General features: G+C 36.7%; 2 protein-coding genes across 3 annotated transcripts; both read right to left on the minus strand.

The window, feature by feature from the left end:
* Window positions 1–6,436: 6,436 nt before the first annotated feature.
* Window positions 6,437–7,676, minus strand: LOC121799927 (protein MIZU-KUSSEI 1-like). Its single transcript, XM_042199449.1, has one exon. It carries the CDS (start codon window positions 7,356–7,358, stop codon window positions 6,594–6,596), a length of 765 nt encoding a protein of 254 aa, XP_042055383.1. The 5' UTR covers window positions 7,359–7,676; the 3' UTR covers window positions 6,437–6,593.
* A 4,068-nt stretch (window positions 7,677–11,744) lies between these two features.
* Window positions 11,745–15,596, minus strand: LOC121799071 (MADS-box transcription factor 23-like). Of its 2 annotated transcripts, XM_042198396.1 has the most exons (8): window positions 15,351–15,594; window positions 14,176–14,266; window positions 13,875–13,942; window positions 13,645–13,744; window positions 12,615–12,656; window positions 12,420–12,461; window positions 12,077–12,219; window positions 11,745–12,001 (listed from the first exon to the last, which is right to left on the minus strand). In XM_042198396.1, the coding sequence occupies exons 1-8, from the start codon at window positions 15,530–15,532 to the stop codon at window positions 11,917–11,919; spliced, it is 753 nt and encodes a 250-aa protein (XP_042054330.1). In that variant the 5' UTR covers window positions 15,533–15,594; the 3' UTR covers window positions 11,745–11,916. The 2 variants fall into 2 exon arrangements, with proteins under 2 accessions (XP_042054330.1, XP_042054331.1); XM_042198397.1 differs by lacking the exon at window positions 12,420–12,461 and having other exon boundaries at window positions 15,351–15,596.
* Between the last annotated feature and the right edge of the window lie 33 nt (window positions 15,597–15,629).

Here is a 15,629-nt window from a genome sequence, read left to right on the forward strand (position 1 = left end):
TGTATTGCTTCTCTTTTGTAAAATTCATTGAATTTTTTGGATATATCGATTGCTTTAAATCCATATGATATTACAACTTGAACTCGATTTAATTTCCTAGAAACAATAAGATTTGCTAGAACAAAATTTTCGACTTTTTGAGCTAACTTGCGGAAATTTATTAAGTCAAGTATTTGAATGTTAGAAAAGCTACTTAAATTAACTTTCGAGTGCACCACAATATTTACAGAAATAACTGATTCTACTCAAGTAGTCATTTATGATTATATATGATGATTAAAATTTATCCACGTTGCTTGTTAATGATGTATTGATCAAGGTTAGGCCACGTCTTCTATGTAAACCATAGACTACTATTTAATCATTACAATTGGAGTATACAAACAGATTTAAAACTAAAAAAATAACACGCATGGATATAAGCTACGAGAAATTTATCCACACAAAAAACCAAACCAAACCAAACCAAACCAAAATTATTTAATCCCTAAACAAATGTTGTCCACACCTCTAACTCTGAATCACAACACAGCTCGTTTGTCATTTCTCTTCGAATTTTCTCTTTATTTTATTACTACTTTTAGGTGAATAGTATCTTTCTAGATCCAAATTATTCTTACCATGTGCAAAAGTAGCGCTTTCTAATAAATTATAAGTTCTTGTAAATGTATCACAGCAATAGTTTACAATTGAGTAGTTTTAAAGATACATGCAATCACTATACAACATTTTAGTAACCACAAAATCGTGGTCCTTGTAATATCTATCATAAATTGAATACTCTACAGATAATGCAACCTAACAAGGGAATAGTTTCTAAGGTTATGGCCTATGGGATGACAAATAGGTGCAGTTTATAGCCCGTTACTCATACTTAGTGGCGGATCCAGAATTTTAAGTTTGAGGGTACGAATCTTTTATATTCTTTCTAATAGTTTTTTTCCAACCATAATCTATATCATTTTTTATTAAAATTATTTATCGTATGCAAAAATGAGTTACTTATTGGTATTATTACCTTCCACCATTTAAAATAAATTCTCTTACCTAAAGATAAATGTGTTAGGAATTGAAAGCACTTTCTACTTAGACATGCCCACCGGTTCCGGTTCCGGCGGTTAACCACCGAACCGGAACCGCCGGTTCCGGTTCCGAACCGGAACCGTGGCCTTATTCCTGAACCGGAACCGTCGGAATTCGGGTCGCGGTCCGGTTCCGGTTCAAGATATTTCGAACGGGAACCGTAACCGAACCGGCGGTTCCGGACGGTTCGGAACCGGCGGTTAACCGGCCGAACCGCCGGTTCGGGCGCGTTTTTCAAGGCATGTGGATGGGGCAGACCGGCGGCAGCTTTTCAGCTGAAAAACCGGCCGGTTCAGGCGGTTTTTGGGTCGTGAACCGCCGGTTAACCGGCGGTTAACCGTGAAAACCGGCGGTTAACCGCCGGTTCAGGGGGTTCCGGATGCGGCGCGAGAAACGAGGCGACATGACGCAGCTTTTGCAGACGGTTTCGTTGACCGAACCGGCGGTTTCGTCCCGGAAACCGGCGGTTTTGCTCGGAAACCGGCGGTTCCGGCGGTTTTCCGCCAAAAACCGCCGGTTTTGCCGATTTTTCAAAATTTTTTTTTTTTTCAAATTTCAAATTCGAATTCTTCCATTTTTCCCCCCATTTTTATCTATAAATACCCCCCTCTATCCTCATTTACATTCACCCCACTCTTGTGTTAATAAGAGTTTCTCTCTTCAATCTCCCAATTCTCTCTCTTTGTCTCCAATTTCTCATTTGTGCTATTGTGCTTCCATTTAATTACGCAAGTGCTACTCTTATTACGCTTTACGCATTGTTATACACTTATACTTGTTCCCGTAGTTCTATAAGTTGTCTTCCTTTCTCAATTGCTAAAATAAAAAAAATATTATTCCATATTTCTACATTTCTACATAGCAATATGTCTTCATCCCGAGAAGGTCGTGTTGATAAGGGAAAGGAAAGGCCAAGAGGCCATCTCGGAGATCCGTTATTGATGAAATTTCTCAAATGAACATGGATGAGTGGCAGGTTAATATTTATTATCTACTAATTTAATTAATTTTGAATTACATTACATTATTGTTCATAATTTTATTTTGTATTTACAATACAAATATTATTTTGTAGGCTCGAGAAGAGCAAGATGTGGCACATGCTATTGCTCTCTCTCGCTCTCAATCCCAAGGCGATGCTTATGTTGGTACCGGTAGTGGTGCTCCCGGTCGCGGTGCCTATTCCCAACAAAGTCCAACCCCTGTGAATGTTGATGAAGACGATGATGATGATGACGACGAGGAGGAGGGGGAGGAGGTAGAAGAGGTTCAAGAAATGCCACGCCCACCACCACCAAGGAGTCGGCGTGGTCGTGGACAACCTCCTCAACCTCCTAGACCAGCTGAAAGGTCTTTAACCTCAAACATCATGGTGAAACATTTCAAGAAGGTACAAGATAGTAACGATCCTAACACTTATAATGTGTATTGCAACTATTGCGAAAACGTATACACATTCCGAAGGGGTGGAGGATACGGTACATTTACCCGTCACATGGAGAAAGCGCATCCGGTCGAGTTTGGTATCGCTCCAACCCAAACTCAACTCAACTTTCAACATGGAGTCGGGACCGGGAGTGGGACGGGTTCATCCCAAACATCAGGTACGTGTAGCAATACTCTTTTGAAATATGATCATAAAAATGCTCTTAATGTGATGTCTAGATTTGCCGTTATGAAACATTTTCCATTCAATGCTTTTGATAACGATGCTTTTGAGTCGAGTATGCAGCAAGTTTATAATGCCGCTGCAAGAAAATTGAGTCGAACTTCAATGACTCGGGCCGTTGTTCGACAATGCATGGAAAAGAAGACGCAATTAGGTACGTTTATTATTAACTTAGGGCATAAAGTTTCTATTTGTTCTGATGTGTGGACTGATTGTTTTTGTAAAAATTCGTATATGGGCATCACTGTGCATTTCGTTGATCACAGTTGGACTTTAAACAAACGTTTGATTGCATTTCGGGAATTTCCCGCACCACACACTGCACAAGCAATTGCTCAATTGATCATTCAAGTTTTGAATGAATTTCAATTGATCAATAAAATTTTTTCAATTGGTTTTGACAATGCTAGCGCTAACACTGCTAGCATAGATGAACTAATCAGTGCATGTTCTCCTGTTATTGATGGCAAATATTTTCATGTGCGATGTATTGCCCATATTTTGAATTTGTGTGTTCAAGATGAGATCGATTTGTGGCAAAAGTATGTTGATCCTATTAGAACTGCTGTGAAGTTGATTCATAACAAAGCTCCTATTGGTAGAGCTTGGAAGAGATATTGTCATAGTAAGCAATGCAGGTACACCAACTTTCGCTTGGATGTTTCAACTCGTTGGAACTCGACATATGATATGTTGGAGTCGACTTTGAACCACATTGAGTATTTATGTGATTTTTTTAGAAGTTGTTCTCATGTTCCTTCTGATTTGATTTTGATACCTGCTTGTTGGGACCACAACATGGATTTATTTCGATTATTCCGCGCTTTCAAAAATGCCACTGTTGAGTTATCCGGTGTTTATTATCCTACTTCTGTGCGCGTTTTGGAGCATTGCATGTATGTGGCAATTGGTTTTAAAACTTGTGTGAAAAATACTCAATTCATTGAGTTGAAGGCTATTTTGTTTTACATGGTTGAAAAATGGTTAAAATATTTTTCACGTATTCCAAATGTGTTTTTGATTGCAAAATGCTTGGATCCAAAGTGGAAGTTGCATGGTGTTTATAAAATTTTAGACATGTACTATGGTTGTTTGCACGCTTTGGATTTTTCTCAACTCCGCGAAATGGGCTTGACAAGAGGAGAATGCTTCGAACTAAGTATTCCGGATGTTGATGAAATCAAACTAAGGTTAGATAGTACACTTCGTTCTCTCTACGCGGAATATGAAATGGGGTATAACACCGCTCACCAGGTACGTGCTCCTCCTAGTCCGTCTACATTTGATTTTGGTGGAGGGGATTTTACCAATATCATGATTGATCCCGACGTAGTATCACAATTGCAAGATCTATACGGTACTACAACCAATAGGACTAGATCGACTAGTGAATTAGATATATATTTGGAATCGCGCTCTATTTTTCAAGATGCAGGTCCTCCTACTCAACAAATTGACGTCCTTAATTGGTGGGGAACACATGACAAAGAGTTTCCGATACTCTCCATCATGGCTAAGGAGATATTCGCCGTTCCCGCTTCCACCGTCGCCGTTGAACAAGCTTTTAGTGTCGGCGGTTGTGTCCTAGACGACAAAAGGAGCAATCTCTCCGCCAAGAACATGGAAGCCACTATGTTACTTGACGATTGGGCAAAGGCGGACATGAGAGCACAAGAGCCGGATTTCGACTTCCGTGTAGAGAGTGATGGTGAAGAATTTTCTTCCGATGGCGATGACGAGGTCAGAAGCGAGAGCACTCAACATTAGCAATGAGTCGACGGGGGGCGGTGAACGGCGAGCACAGCCGACCAAAAAGGTAAGCAAGGTAAGAGAACTACGTGGGCTTTGATTCCTCAATAAAATTGTGGATACGTAGGCACCTCAACTTAAATTTGAAAAGTTTAACTTCGAAAGTTTAAGTTGAGCTCAAGCCCTTTTCAATTATTTTTTTCCCCCCCATTTCATGTTTTTTTATCTATAATTATAATGTATCGTTGTTGCGGCTAAGTTGTACTTGAAGATCATTAAAATATATTCCCCATTTGATAAGTATCTTATTGGTGAAAAAGTGGGTATCTTTAGGGCAAATGGTACTGGAACACAAATTTATATATGATCTTGAAGTATCATCCAGATTCCATATATAAATTTGTGTTCCAGTACCATCTGCCTCAAAGATACCCACTTTTTCACCAATAAGATATTTATCAAATGGGGAATATATTTTAATGATCTTCAAGTACAATTCTTCTCGGAATCAACCATTTTTTCTTGCAAAATGTTGCCCATTTTCTAAGCAAACACGTATCAGCACGCCATATACACATTGCTGCATTGGAAGATCAAATTGCCCCTATTAGAAATGCAGCAATGTGTATATGGCGTGCTGATATGTGTTTGCTTAGAAAATGGGCAACATTTTGCAAGAAAAAATGGTTGATCATAAGGTAAGAGAACTACGTGGGCTTTGATTCCTCAATAAAATTGTGGATACGTAGGCAACTCAACTTAAATTTGAAAAGTTTAACTTTGAAAGTTTAAGTTGATCCCAAGCCCTTTTCAATTTTTCCTTTTTCCCCCCATTTCATGTTTTTTTATTTACCTTCCGAGTCCCACGAGGCGACGACACTTGTAAATTATATTATATTGTTGTATGTTGTTGTATTGTATACTTATGTATTGTAAATTGTAATGTATCGTTGACTCGTTGTCCGTTACAACTCAAAATCAATAAAATTTATTTCATTTTCTCCATATTCGTCTTATTTGTGCTTGAATTATGCATTGTCTTGTTCCGATTAATTGTATAAAGCCAAATTTCAAATTTTTTTTTTAAAAAAAATAATAATTGAACCGGCGAAACCGCCGGTTCGAAAACCGGAACCGCCAAAACCGCCGGAAAACCGGCGGTTCCGAACCGGAACCGCCGGTTCGTGAACCGTGGGCATGTCTATTTCTACTGTTCTAAAAGAAATAATAAGATTAAAATTTTAAAGTTACTAACTCAGATAAGAAAAGCCTATTATTAAGTGCAATAATTAGGATTACAAATCAAGTGATAGTACATTATATATATATGGGTGGGGAATGGGATCTTATCAAAAATTACTATTATCTTGGCTCGTCATGAATTAGGATTCCTAGTTCTAATAATAGAGTTTTTCTGTGGATGATTTTAAGTTTTATAATAATTCACTACTAGAAAAATTGCTTCTCACTACACTTTTTTTATCACACTTTATAAAAAGTGTCAGCATAGATGTACTATCTACACACTAACTTTTCACTGCACTTTATAATATATTGTTACTGCACTTCAACATAAAAAGTGACATCATAGATGTACTATCTATGCACTACCTCTTACTACAGGTACCCGGTGCTGCACTTCCAAAAGTGCCATTACAGGCAAAGTGCCACAACAATAGTTTTCTAGTGGCAATTTTAGGTGTCATTAAAGGCCAATTTTCTAGTAGTGCCCCGTGTTTTGGGGGAAAGTTGATCAAACACTAATTAGTGTAGTGAGACTCTCATACATATTGCTAGTGCTTCCCCGACCATATAATCATCAACACTATGCAAGTAATAGTAGTATTTCCAACTTTTACTATATAACTTCCTCTATAGGCCGAGCCGGAGTAATAAATTTGCGTGAGATCAAATATGCACTGGTTGAATAAAAATCCATCGCCCACATCCAAGTACAAATCACAAAGAGCAAAGTACAACCTCCCTAAGTGCAACATGTTCTTTCTATTTTTATAATACATAGTACACCTCAAATTATTTCATAATCCCAACAAGCAAACCATATATTTGAAGGATAAAAAAATAAAGAAAATCAAATTCTGAGCAAAAAAATACTGAGCTCGGGGCCACCATTTCCATCTGGATTCAACATGTAGAAAGCTTCGGAGTCACGGCTGCCGACCACCCTCTCGAAGCGGGCCCTCATATAGAGCAGCTCCCCCTCCGCCGCTCTCCCGTCGTCCACCACCGGAATCACCCCGGCTCCGACCGAGACGCTCTGCACCGTCCGCAGCACGTGGCGGTCGGAGTCGGTCCAGTCCCTGGCCGCCGCGTAGCCGCACTTCTTCCCGTTGCAGTACATGGTCCACGCGGCCTCTGCGAAGAGGCGCTGCGAGCTCGCTCGCGCCTTCTCGCACTCGAGCGCGATCCTGACGAGCCCCGACGACATCTCCTTGACCAGAGTGGAGGTGGAGAGGGCGAGCTCGATGAGGAGGACGGGCTCCGAGCGGGGGTCGTCTTGCACGGCGAAGCTGACGTGGCCGCGGCGGTACCCGAAGAGGGTCCCCGTGACCTTGCGCCCCAGGGAGGGTGGGACGGTGAGGTGGGTTGGCATGTGGAGCCACCTGCAGGCTGGGAGGAAGGATGGGATGGTGAAGATGGAGATGAGGGACCGGAGGAAGGTGGACACGCCGCTGCTGCGGGTTTGGTGGGTGGGGCGGCGGACGAGGGCTTTTTGGTAAAATCCATCGCCGCCGCCGGAGGAGCGGGTGTAGTTGGCAGGGATGATCTTGCTGGTGCTCTTGCAGCTGCTGCTTCTAGGAAGACTTGCCACTACTATTTGCTCATGCTTCATCATGGACTTTGTGTGTGTGTGTGTGTGTGTGTTTTCTCACTAAATATCAAGAAATTCTATGAGTGATCAAGGATAGTGTTGTACAGGTGTGATTAAGAAAATCAACAAGTGACTATTGAATATTGTGGTGTGTGTGTGTGTGTGTGTGTGTGTGTGTTTTCTTAGTATTGATCAAGAAATATATAGTACCAATGAAGGGCAGGTTTCTTTTGGAGAATGTTGAAAATGGGAGTTTATATTTTGAACAAGGTTTGAGAGGAGAGAAGAAGAAATGGGGATTAATGGAGGGAGGGGACAGGCATGATGATGGTTTTAAATATAAAGGGGGAGTGTGGAGGTTTGTGATAATAGTTTCATCAATGGTGCTTATTTATATGCGAAATCCATAATTGTCTTTCATATCTATATTTTAATAATCACATTTGGACCCTTTCTGCCCATTAACTATGAAACACGTGCGCGGCAATTCGCTCATCTCCCCTCTCTTCTTTGGGATTTTGCTAAATTAATGAATAAGAGGCTTTCAGATCTATTCAAACTCCGAGATCTTTAGCTTCAGATAACTATCCTCACCTCTTACCTCTTATTATGACTATGAGCCGTTCTTAATTACTAGCTTTATGTATCTATCACTTCAAATATATATATCTTCACCTCTTATTAGGGCATCCGCAGTGGTGCGGATGTCCCGGCGGAATTCCAAAAAACACCTCCTGCCACGTCATAAGGACTTCCCACTGCACTGCCACATCATATGGACTTCCCACTGCACAGTGGCGGAATTCCCCTTCGGAATTCCCGACAGAATTCCCACATTAAAAAAACCACAAATTCACAAATTAAACAATTTCCGGAAGTAAACAATTTACGTAATTAAAATTTCGACGAAAATGAGGAAAAAATTCTATTAAAATAAGAAAATTACATTTCACCAAATAAAAAAATACATTTCAATAATTAAAAACTACATCAACGACGACCGATACGCTGCCACACTTCTTCAATAATATCGTTCTGGAGTCGAACGTGGGCTTGTTTTTGGCGGAATAAACTAAAAAAAATGAAATAAAGCTGAATTCCGCGGGAGTCGACGCAATGACGGACGTCCCCGCGGAATTCCGCTTAACGCTGCGGACCTGCGACGGCTTAGCCCAATTCCGTATCCGTGGCGGCATGCCTAATGGCGGACGTTCGCGACGGAATTCCGGGACATCCGTGGGAATTCCGCGCGGAAGTCCGCCATTGAGGATGCTCTTATGACTTGAGCCATTCTTAATTACTAGCTTTATATATCATCACTTCAAATATCGAATTCGATTGTAAAATAAAGTTTGATATATTGGAACTTCATTAATTTGAGTGAAGACATATATTATGAGTTTGCAATGAAAAGATCATTTTTATCTTTGTTTGAACCTTCATGTGTTTCTTCAAGTAAAAAAGATCCGATCCAAAAAAAAAGTATATCTAATAATAAGTATATAAAGATGTATTCGTATCTGATACGAATACAACATGAGAATTCATCCCAAAAGACTAGCATGTTAGGAGAGATAGCTTATTTAGTCTATATACCCCACATCAGTTCTTCTCACAACCGATGTGGGAATTGAGTCCGTAACATTCAACCCTCCTTTAAGGGCCAACGTCCTCGTTGGTCACGGCTAGTTCTTTGTCGGGCCACCACTCCGAGTTCTCGTTGGTCACGGCGGATTCTTTGCCCGGTCACCACTCCGAGCGGTCCCAAACGCACTCGTTGGTCACGGCGAGTTCGTTGCCTGGCCACCACTCCGAGCCGTTTGAGCTCTCAATGAAACCACCAATTGATACAGACCAAACAAGAAAACTTATCCCAAAAGACTAGCCTGTTAGGAGAGAGAGCTCATTTAGTCTATATACCCCACATCAGTTGTTCTCATAACCGATGAAAATTGAGTACGTGACAATATCATTTTCTATAAATGCAGTACATACTATTTCATCGAGATTTTAAAAGGATATAAAACATTCATACGTCCTTCTTCTTAGCTAGTTAATAATAGTACTGCTAGCTCCTGCTATTACTCCTAATATTTAACGTTCTTTAGTCAATCGATACAGATAGTTACAATATTACACACAATTATAATACTATAAACTAATGACATTAATTGGTAGATTATACTAAGATAGGGGAATATGATTAAGAGCCATTGCAATTTTGAAAATAGCAAATCCTTTTCCAATAATTGAGTTTAGACTTTCCAAATTCAAGAAAGGGGCCCAGAACATAGAACAACTCCAAAGGGATATTATAAATCAAGAGACACTCTTACGTAATAGTTATAATTAAAAAATGAATATTTTAGCTAATCAAAATTTGCAATATTATTATTTCCCGCTGACCATTAATTTGTTTACGATCACCATGGTGGGCGGTAGTTAAAGATCGACAACGGCCTAAATCAATCTATTCATAAAAACATTCATCAATTATTTATAAATATGTCTTTTCCTTGATATATAATTACTCCTAGTATATGAATTTCTCGTAATGTTTCTGAATTGGATGGTGGTGATAATACAATGAATTACTCCATATCATCCATAAAAAAGATTAAAGTCATTTTTCATATAAAAAAATTATCTTAAGACTGAGAGGTCAGTTTGTCACTGTCCATTTGGATTAAGCTAAAAAAAGATAACAAAATATTATAATAAAAGGTTCTTGATTAGTGTAGATGATTTATTAAATAAAATATTGGGCCGGTTCCAAACATATTAATTTATTTTGGGCTATTTCCCTATTGGTTGGCCTACTATTTTTACGGCTCAGATTAGTTGCATGTTTAGACGCGTGGGCTCTTTATTACCACAATTATCCTTTTTATGGTCAACTTTTACATGTTCGTCACCGTTTTTTTTAAAATTTTTTTATTCTATTTTTTTTTATGTTTTTTAAATCACTTTCACTGTCACTTGCTAATAATAATAGCTTTTCAAATCTCAATGTTATACTCCCTTAATTTCAAAATTGAAACATTTCCAAAATTGGGTATATCAAATCCCTTTTGGTTTTTTAAAAGTATAAAGTAGCAATAAATGTACAACATACTGCATAATATTCCTTTAGGAGAAGAAATACAACTTCAGAGATATTATACCAATTATACCAAATCCCTTTTTCTATACTTCTTTTGGTTAAAAGAAAACTTCAATTGAAGCGTATAACAATTTTTTTTTATTACCATATCATCATTATTGAATTAGGACCACAAAACCACTATCACCATATATTCATAATTCTATTCTAAAACCATGTTGATGAGCTCTCATCATGAGGATCCTCGTATCTAAATTATATTTTTTTGGGAAAGAGAAATCGACTTTTGTATAATCTTAAAGTAGATTGGATGGACCACTTCAGATATTTTTTTTGTTGCATTGATTATTATTTTAAATATGATTGAATTTATAGAGTACAATTGTTAATATAATTAATCATAACTTGGGCTAATTCAATTATACAAACACACACGCACGTAAATATGACCAAGATTAGAATTTTCATGAATATATTGCATTAATAATTCATGATTATTAGGAATTAAAAATTATGGGACGCATGTCGAATAAAAGCACCTAGAACATTTTGGTGGGTGCATAGGTTTCGATATTGCTTCTGGCATGTTTACAAAAATGTTGAACAAAACAAGAAAAGAAGTGTTGCAACAAAAATTCTTCTATTAACATCATACTGTATTTATCTTTATAAATTGCTATGCACTTCATTTTGTTTATGAAATCCTAATTAATATAAATTCTTATTAGTAGTATTAGCTAGCTTCAACTTAATATAAGTAGCGTCATATAACGAAGTTTATATTAGAAAAACAAATCGAAGTTTTGAAATAGAGATAGAAGGAAATTTTTATGAATAATTACTAAATATATTTATTTAGAGACATATACAAAATTAATTACGATATTATATATTTTTTCTTTTGGCAGTTTTTAGGGATATACTATGTACATGCATACGAATTTTTATGGCAAATATAATTAATTAATATTTACACATTTTGCCCTCTTGAAGAATGGAGCAGTCGAAGAAGGAAGTCTTGGTTGACCATTTCTGCAACTTGATTCTTTTTACTATTCTTTAATTTTTTTATTTACTTTTCCAATACTGATTGAGCATAATATATGCATGCAATTTGCATGATGTGCTCATGAAAACATAAGAAATGTAACTGGAAAAATAAGTCAAAATTGAATATGACCCAAACCATTCAAAAGCCATTCTCTCTAAATTTGTTCCTCAAATCAAATCTTGAAAGTTGGATATGGAAGAATTTTCATATATGTGACTGGGTTCCATGAAAGAATAAAAGAAATATACACAAAATATTGTTTAAAGCATGAAAAACAAATTTAAACATTATGATCATAGCATGCATGCATATACATCTTTTTCTCACAAGTGAAATCTGAAAAGGGAAAAGGAAAAAAAAGGATTGTAACCACAGGTTTTGATGATTGACCAGCAAAAATAAAACAAAATAAATACTAATGATGACCATTAATCCAGATGCATGACATCATTGGATTTTTCCAGCTTAGGCATTTTCGTAGGCTCCGAAGCAATAGCAGAAATAGGTGAAATTCTGCAAAATAATATGAAGATTCAATTGAATTTATTGAATAAGAGTAACATTGATTAATACTATAATTATACGTACCCTAAACGCAGTGAAGTATCTGAAGCAACTTCCTTGGATCTCCATTCATGCATTGAACTCGAACTAAGGCAACAATCTTTGCTCCAACTCAAATGATTTTCAATATTGTTGCTTACCCTTGCTTGCTGTCTAAGCTCCTCAATCTGCATTTTTTTCCCAAAAGAATAATTAATTTATAATTAATATGATTGACCGATTAATCAATTAGTTCATTATTATAATATATCAATTGGATCGTTGATTAGCATGATGGAAATAATCATTAGACTCTAATCATGATTCGGACTATATAACTATCTATAGAAACAGAGTGCTTTCTCTCTTGCCTTTTTTTTTCTCATACCTTTTCTAGCAGGGCCTCATTTTGCAGCGCAATTTTCTTTTCCTATATATATTAAAAAAATGAAAAAGGGTATCAATAAGTTCATAACTATGGAGATAGAGTTGTACTAGTACTTATTTAGTCTTGTGATTAAATTAAAAATAAAATATTATTTTACGCTATGAACAATGAAAAAGATGAACAATAATTAAATACCTGTTGATTTGATCTTTCCATCTGCTCCAAGATTAACTTCTCCTGATGTTGGAAATAAGTTGAACTATTAGTCTAGCATTATTTTACTCCGTATGTCCCTTGAAAATTTGTCACTTATTTCCATTTTCGAATGTCCCTAAAAATTTGTCACCTTTCACTTTTATCATTTTTTGTAGTGGACCTCAGAGTGTCCACAATGGTGGCCCTTGAAGGCCACCAAAGTTGGCCCGGCCACCAAATGTGACTCTCCAAAATGGTAAAACCCAAAAATAACAAGGGCCACAAAATGTGGCCCTCTCCAAAATTAAAATTAATTTTGTTTGCTTTTTTTAATGAAATTTTTTAATTTAAGTACAATAAATTTTATTAGACTATACTTTATGATATTTATAATTTTGGAACTCCAGATCTACCGTTTCTTGGTACCGTTTATCGTCGGAATCCATATTTCAGAAGTTGAATTAAAATAGATTGGAAAGATTGGAGAGAGTGGTGTTTGAATTGGGGTAGAAAAATGGGGTGTATTTAATAAAAAAAAAAGAAGCAAAAAAAAAATTTAAAATTTGGTGGCTGAGCCACGAAACACGGCCCGCTGCAGTGGTGGGCCGCGCACCCCACGGCTCAGCCGCGTGAAGACCGCGGCCACGGCTCCTTCTCGGCTCTCGGCCCTCAGCCACCGTTCTCGGCTCTCTACAGTGGGGGCCGCGCACCCGAGCCACGGGCCGCGGCTCTCCCACTGTGGACACTCTCACTATCCACTAACTCATTCTCACTCAAATTTTATTACTAGTATAAAACTAATTTATAAAAGTAGACCCACATGCCACTAACCTTTTCAAGCTACTTTCTATTACATTTCTTAAAACTCATGCCGGATTAAATGGTGAAAAATTATAAGGGTCGGAGGGAGTAATAGATATGAACTCATATTATATACATATGAGATAATAATAATAATAATAATAATAATAATAATAATAATAATAATAATAATAAAATAAATAAATAAATAATAGGAGTGGATGCATACTTTTCTATCTTTAATAGAGAGAAGTCCTTCTGTAAGCTGATGTTCTAATTTGTGCAAATCGTTGTAGGTCAATTCATCGAGCTCTTTTCCCATCAATCGTCTTCAACATGCAATTAATTATCAATGACATATAAATACTAGTATAACACTCTATTAAATTCGATTTACAAAATTGCACAAGCATATAATATCCCCCATATTACAAAAAAAATAATTAGATTAAAATGTACCTGTTCATCAAATGAAGCTCTTCGATCTCATGTTTGAGGGCTTCGATCTCAACCGTCGGTTGTTCATGCTAAAAATAATTTGAAATCGGACCAAAATAAATGTTAGACCAACTCTATTAATTTAGAAGGGCTCTGTATTTGATCCGTTCAAAAAATTTAATCCAACCCAGGCCCAAAATATCGATCAAGATATTCCATTATATTACTCCTAATCGTCTTTTATAGATACACATATTATTTTCATGCATTTAGCTTACTACTATTTATTAATAAAAGTTGAACCATTAATGCAAATTCTTACCAAAATAACCTGATTATCTGCATGCTCATCAGCTGCTGCAAGTTGTAGGCGTCCACGGGTTTGGTGGTACCTCGCCAGAATTTGCTCCATGCTTCAATCAAATAACATTACTAATTATTCATCACCCATTAAAACTCAAAATAATATATTGGACTACATAACATTTGGATCTTGGGATTAATCAATCATTTAATACTCTTTTTTTTATCACTTTATAATTCCCAAAATTTAATGCATAATTTAAACATGGCATTAATCTTGGTTGCAAAAAGAAAAGTATTATCACATCAATACTTTACTACTCCCTCTATCCACAATTAATACTCATATTTCATCAACTATAAAATTTGTTATTCTATTCTTTTATAAAAAGTTCTCTTTATATAGATTTTATTGTTCACTGTCAATATATCACAATTAGTACTTACTTTTTCTCACCATCTCGCCTACTTTGCCAATTTTAAATTAAAAATAGCATTACCACTATAAACTATAGTAAAAGAGTAACTAATAGAAAAGCTATTAGAAAAGAAGAAAAATATGTTTTCCACTCTTTTTTCACCAAAAGGAAACATCAGAAAAGGGTTTATACTCTTTTACGCGCTTCCTTTATGCATACCCCAAATTACATTCAATAACCTTGATTAACACTTCATCAGTCTAATTAAATCTTAATTAATAATTTAATTCTGTAGCTAATGCTTAGTTAATGGCATCGCGCGCCTAGACAAGTATTGCTCTCCTAAAAAATAACAAAACTATTGATTATAGATAAATTTAAATCGAAAAACGATACAATTCGTTGCAGGTTGTTTCGCCTCCACCCAACAAAAAAAAGTGAGAGAAGCCCAAACCTAAATAGCCCAATCAAATTAAATCGGGATATCCAAGTAAGTTACTTGAAGTAACCACTAACAACTGCCTTGCATAAATTCAGTTACTACTATACTACATCAAGAAAATAGTCTAATTAATAAATAATTTGATAAATATTAGACTTATGTAAAAATATTAATCTGCAACAAGATCAAGAGAAATCAACCAATCCCAATTCGTATCAACAGCTGTATCCATCCTTTCCCATTCTAGAAATTTTCCATCTAAAAACTTCCTCAAAAAAAAAATAAAAAATAAAATAAATAAATTCAACCGGAGGGAAAAAATGAAGAAGATACCAAGAACTGGCGAAGTCATAGAGTTTTCCGGTGCCGGAGAAGATGATAACGGCGACCTGAGCGTCGCAGAGAACGGCCAACTCTTTCGCCTTCTTCAGCAGTCCGCCGCGCCGTTTCGAGAACGTTACTTGACGGCTATTCACGTTTTCGATCTTCTTAATCTCTATTTTTCCTCTCCCCATTTTTGATTCCTTAATGCCTCCAATCCTTCTTCTCCTTCTACAGATTTATATATAGATGTATGTATATCTGTGTGTGGGCGTGTGTAGATATATATAT

This window comes from Salvia splendens, chromosome 4, assembly GCF_004379255.2.
Source record: "Salvia splendens isolate huo1 chromosome 4, SspV2, whole genome shotgun sequence".
Taxonomy (NCBI): Eukaryota; Viridiplantae; Streptophyta; class Magnoliopsida; order Lamiales; family Lamiaceae; genus Salvia; species Salvia splendens.

Excerpts from the sequence above, each read along its gene's own strand:
- LOC121799071 (XM_042198396.1), bottom strand. The coding sequence starts at position 15,532 with ATGGGGAGAGGAAAAATAGAGATTAAGAAGATCGAAAACGTGAATAGC. Across the intron at positions 12,657-13,644 it reads TCTCTATTAAAGATAGAAAA|GAGAAGTTAATCTTGGAGCA; the intron begins GTATGCATCCAC and ends TTCCAACATCAG. Across the intron at positions 12,002-12,076 it reads GATACTTCACTGCGTTTAGG|AATTTCACCTATTTCTGCTA; the intron begins GTACGTATAATT and ends ATTATTTTGCAG.
- LOC121799927 (XM_042199449.1), bottom strand. The coding sequence starts at position 7,358 with ATGATGAAGCATGAGCAAATAGTAGTGGCAAGTCTTCCTAGAAGCAGC.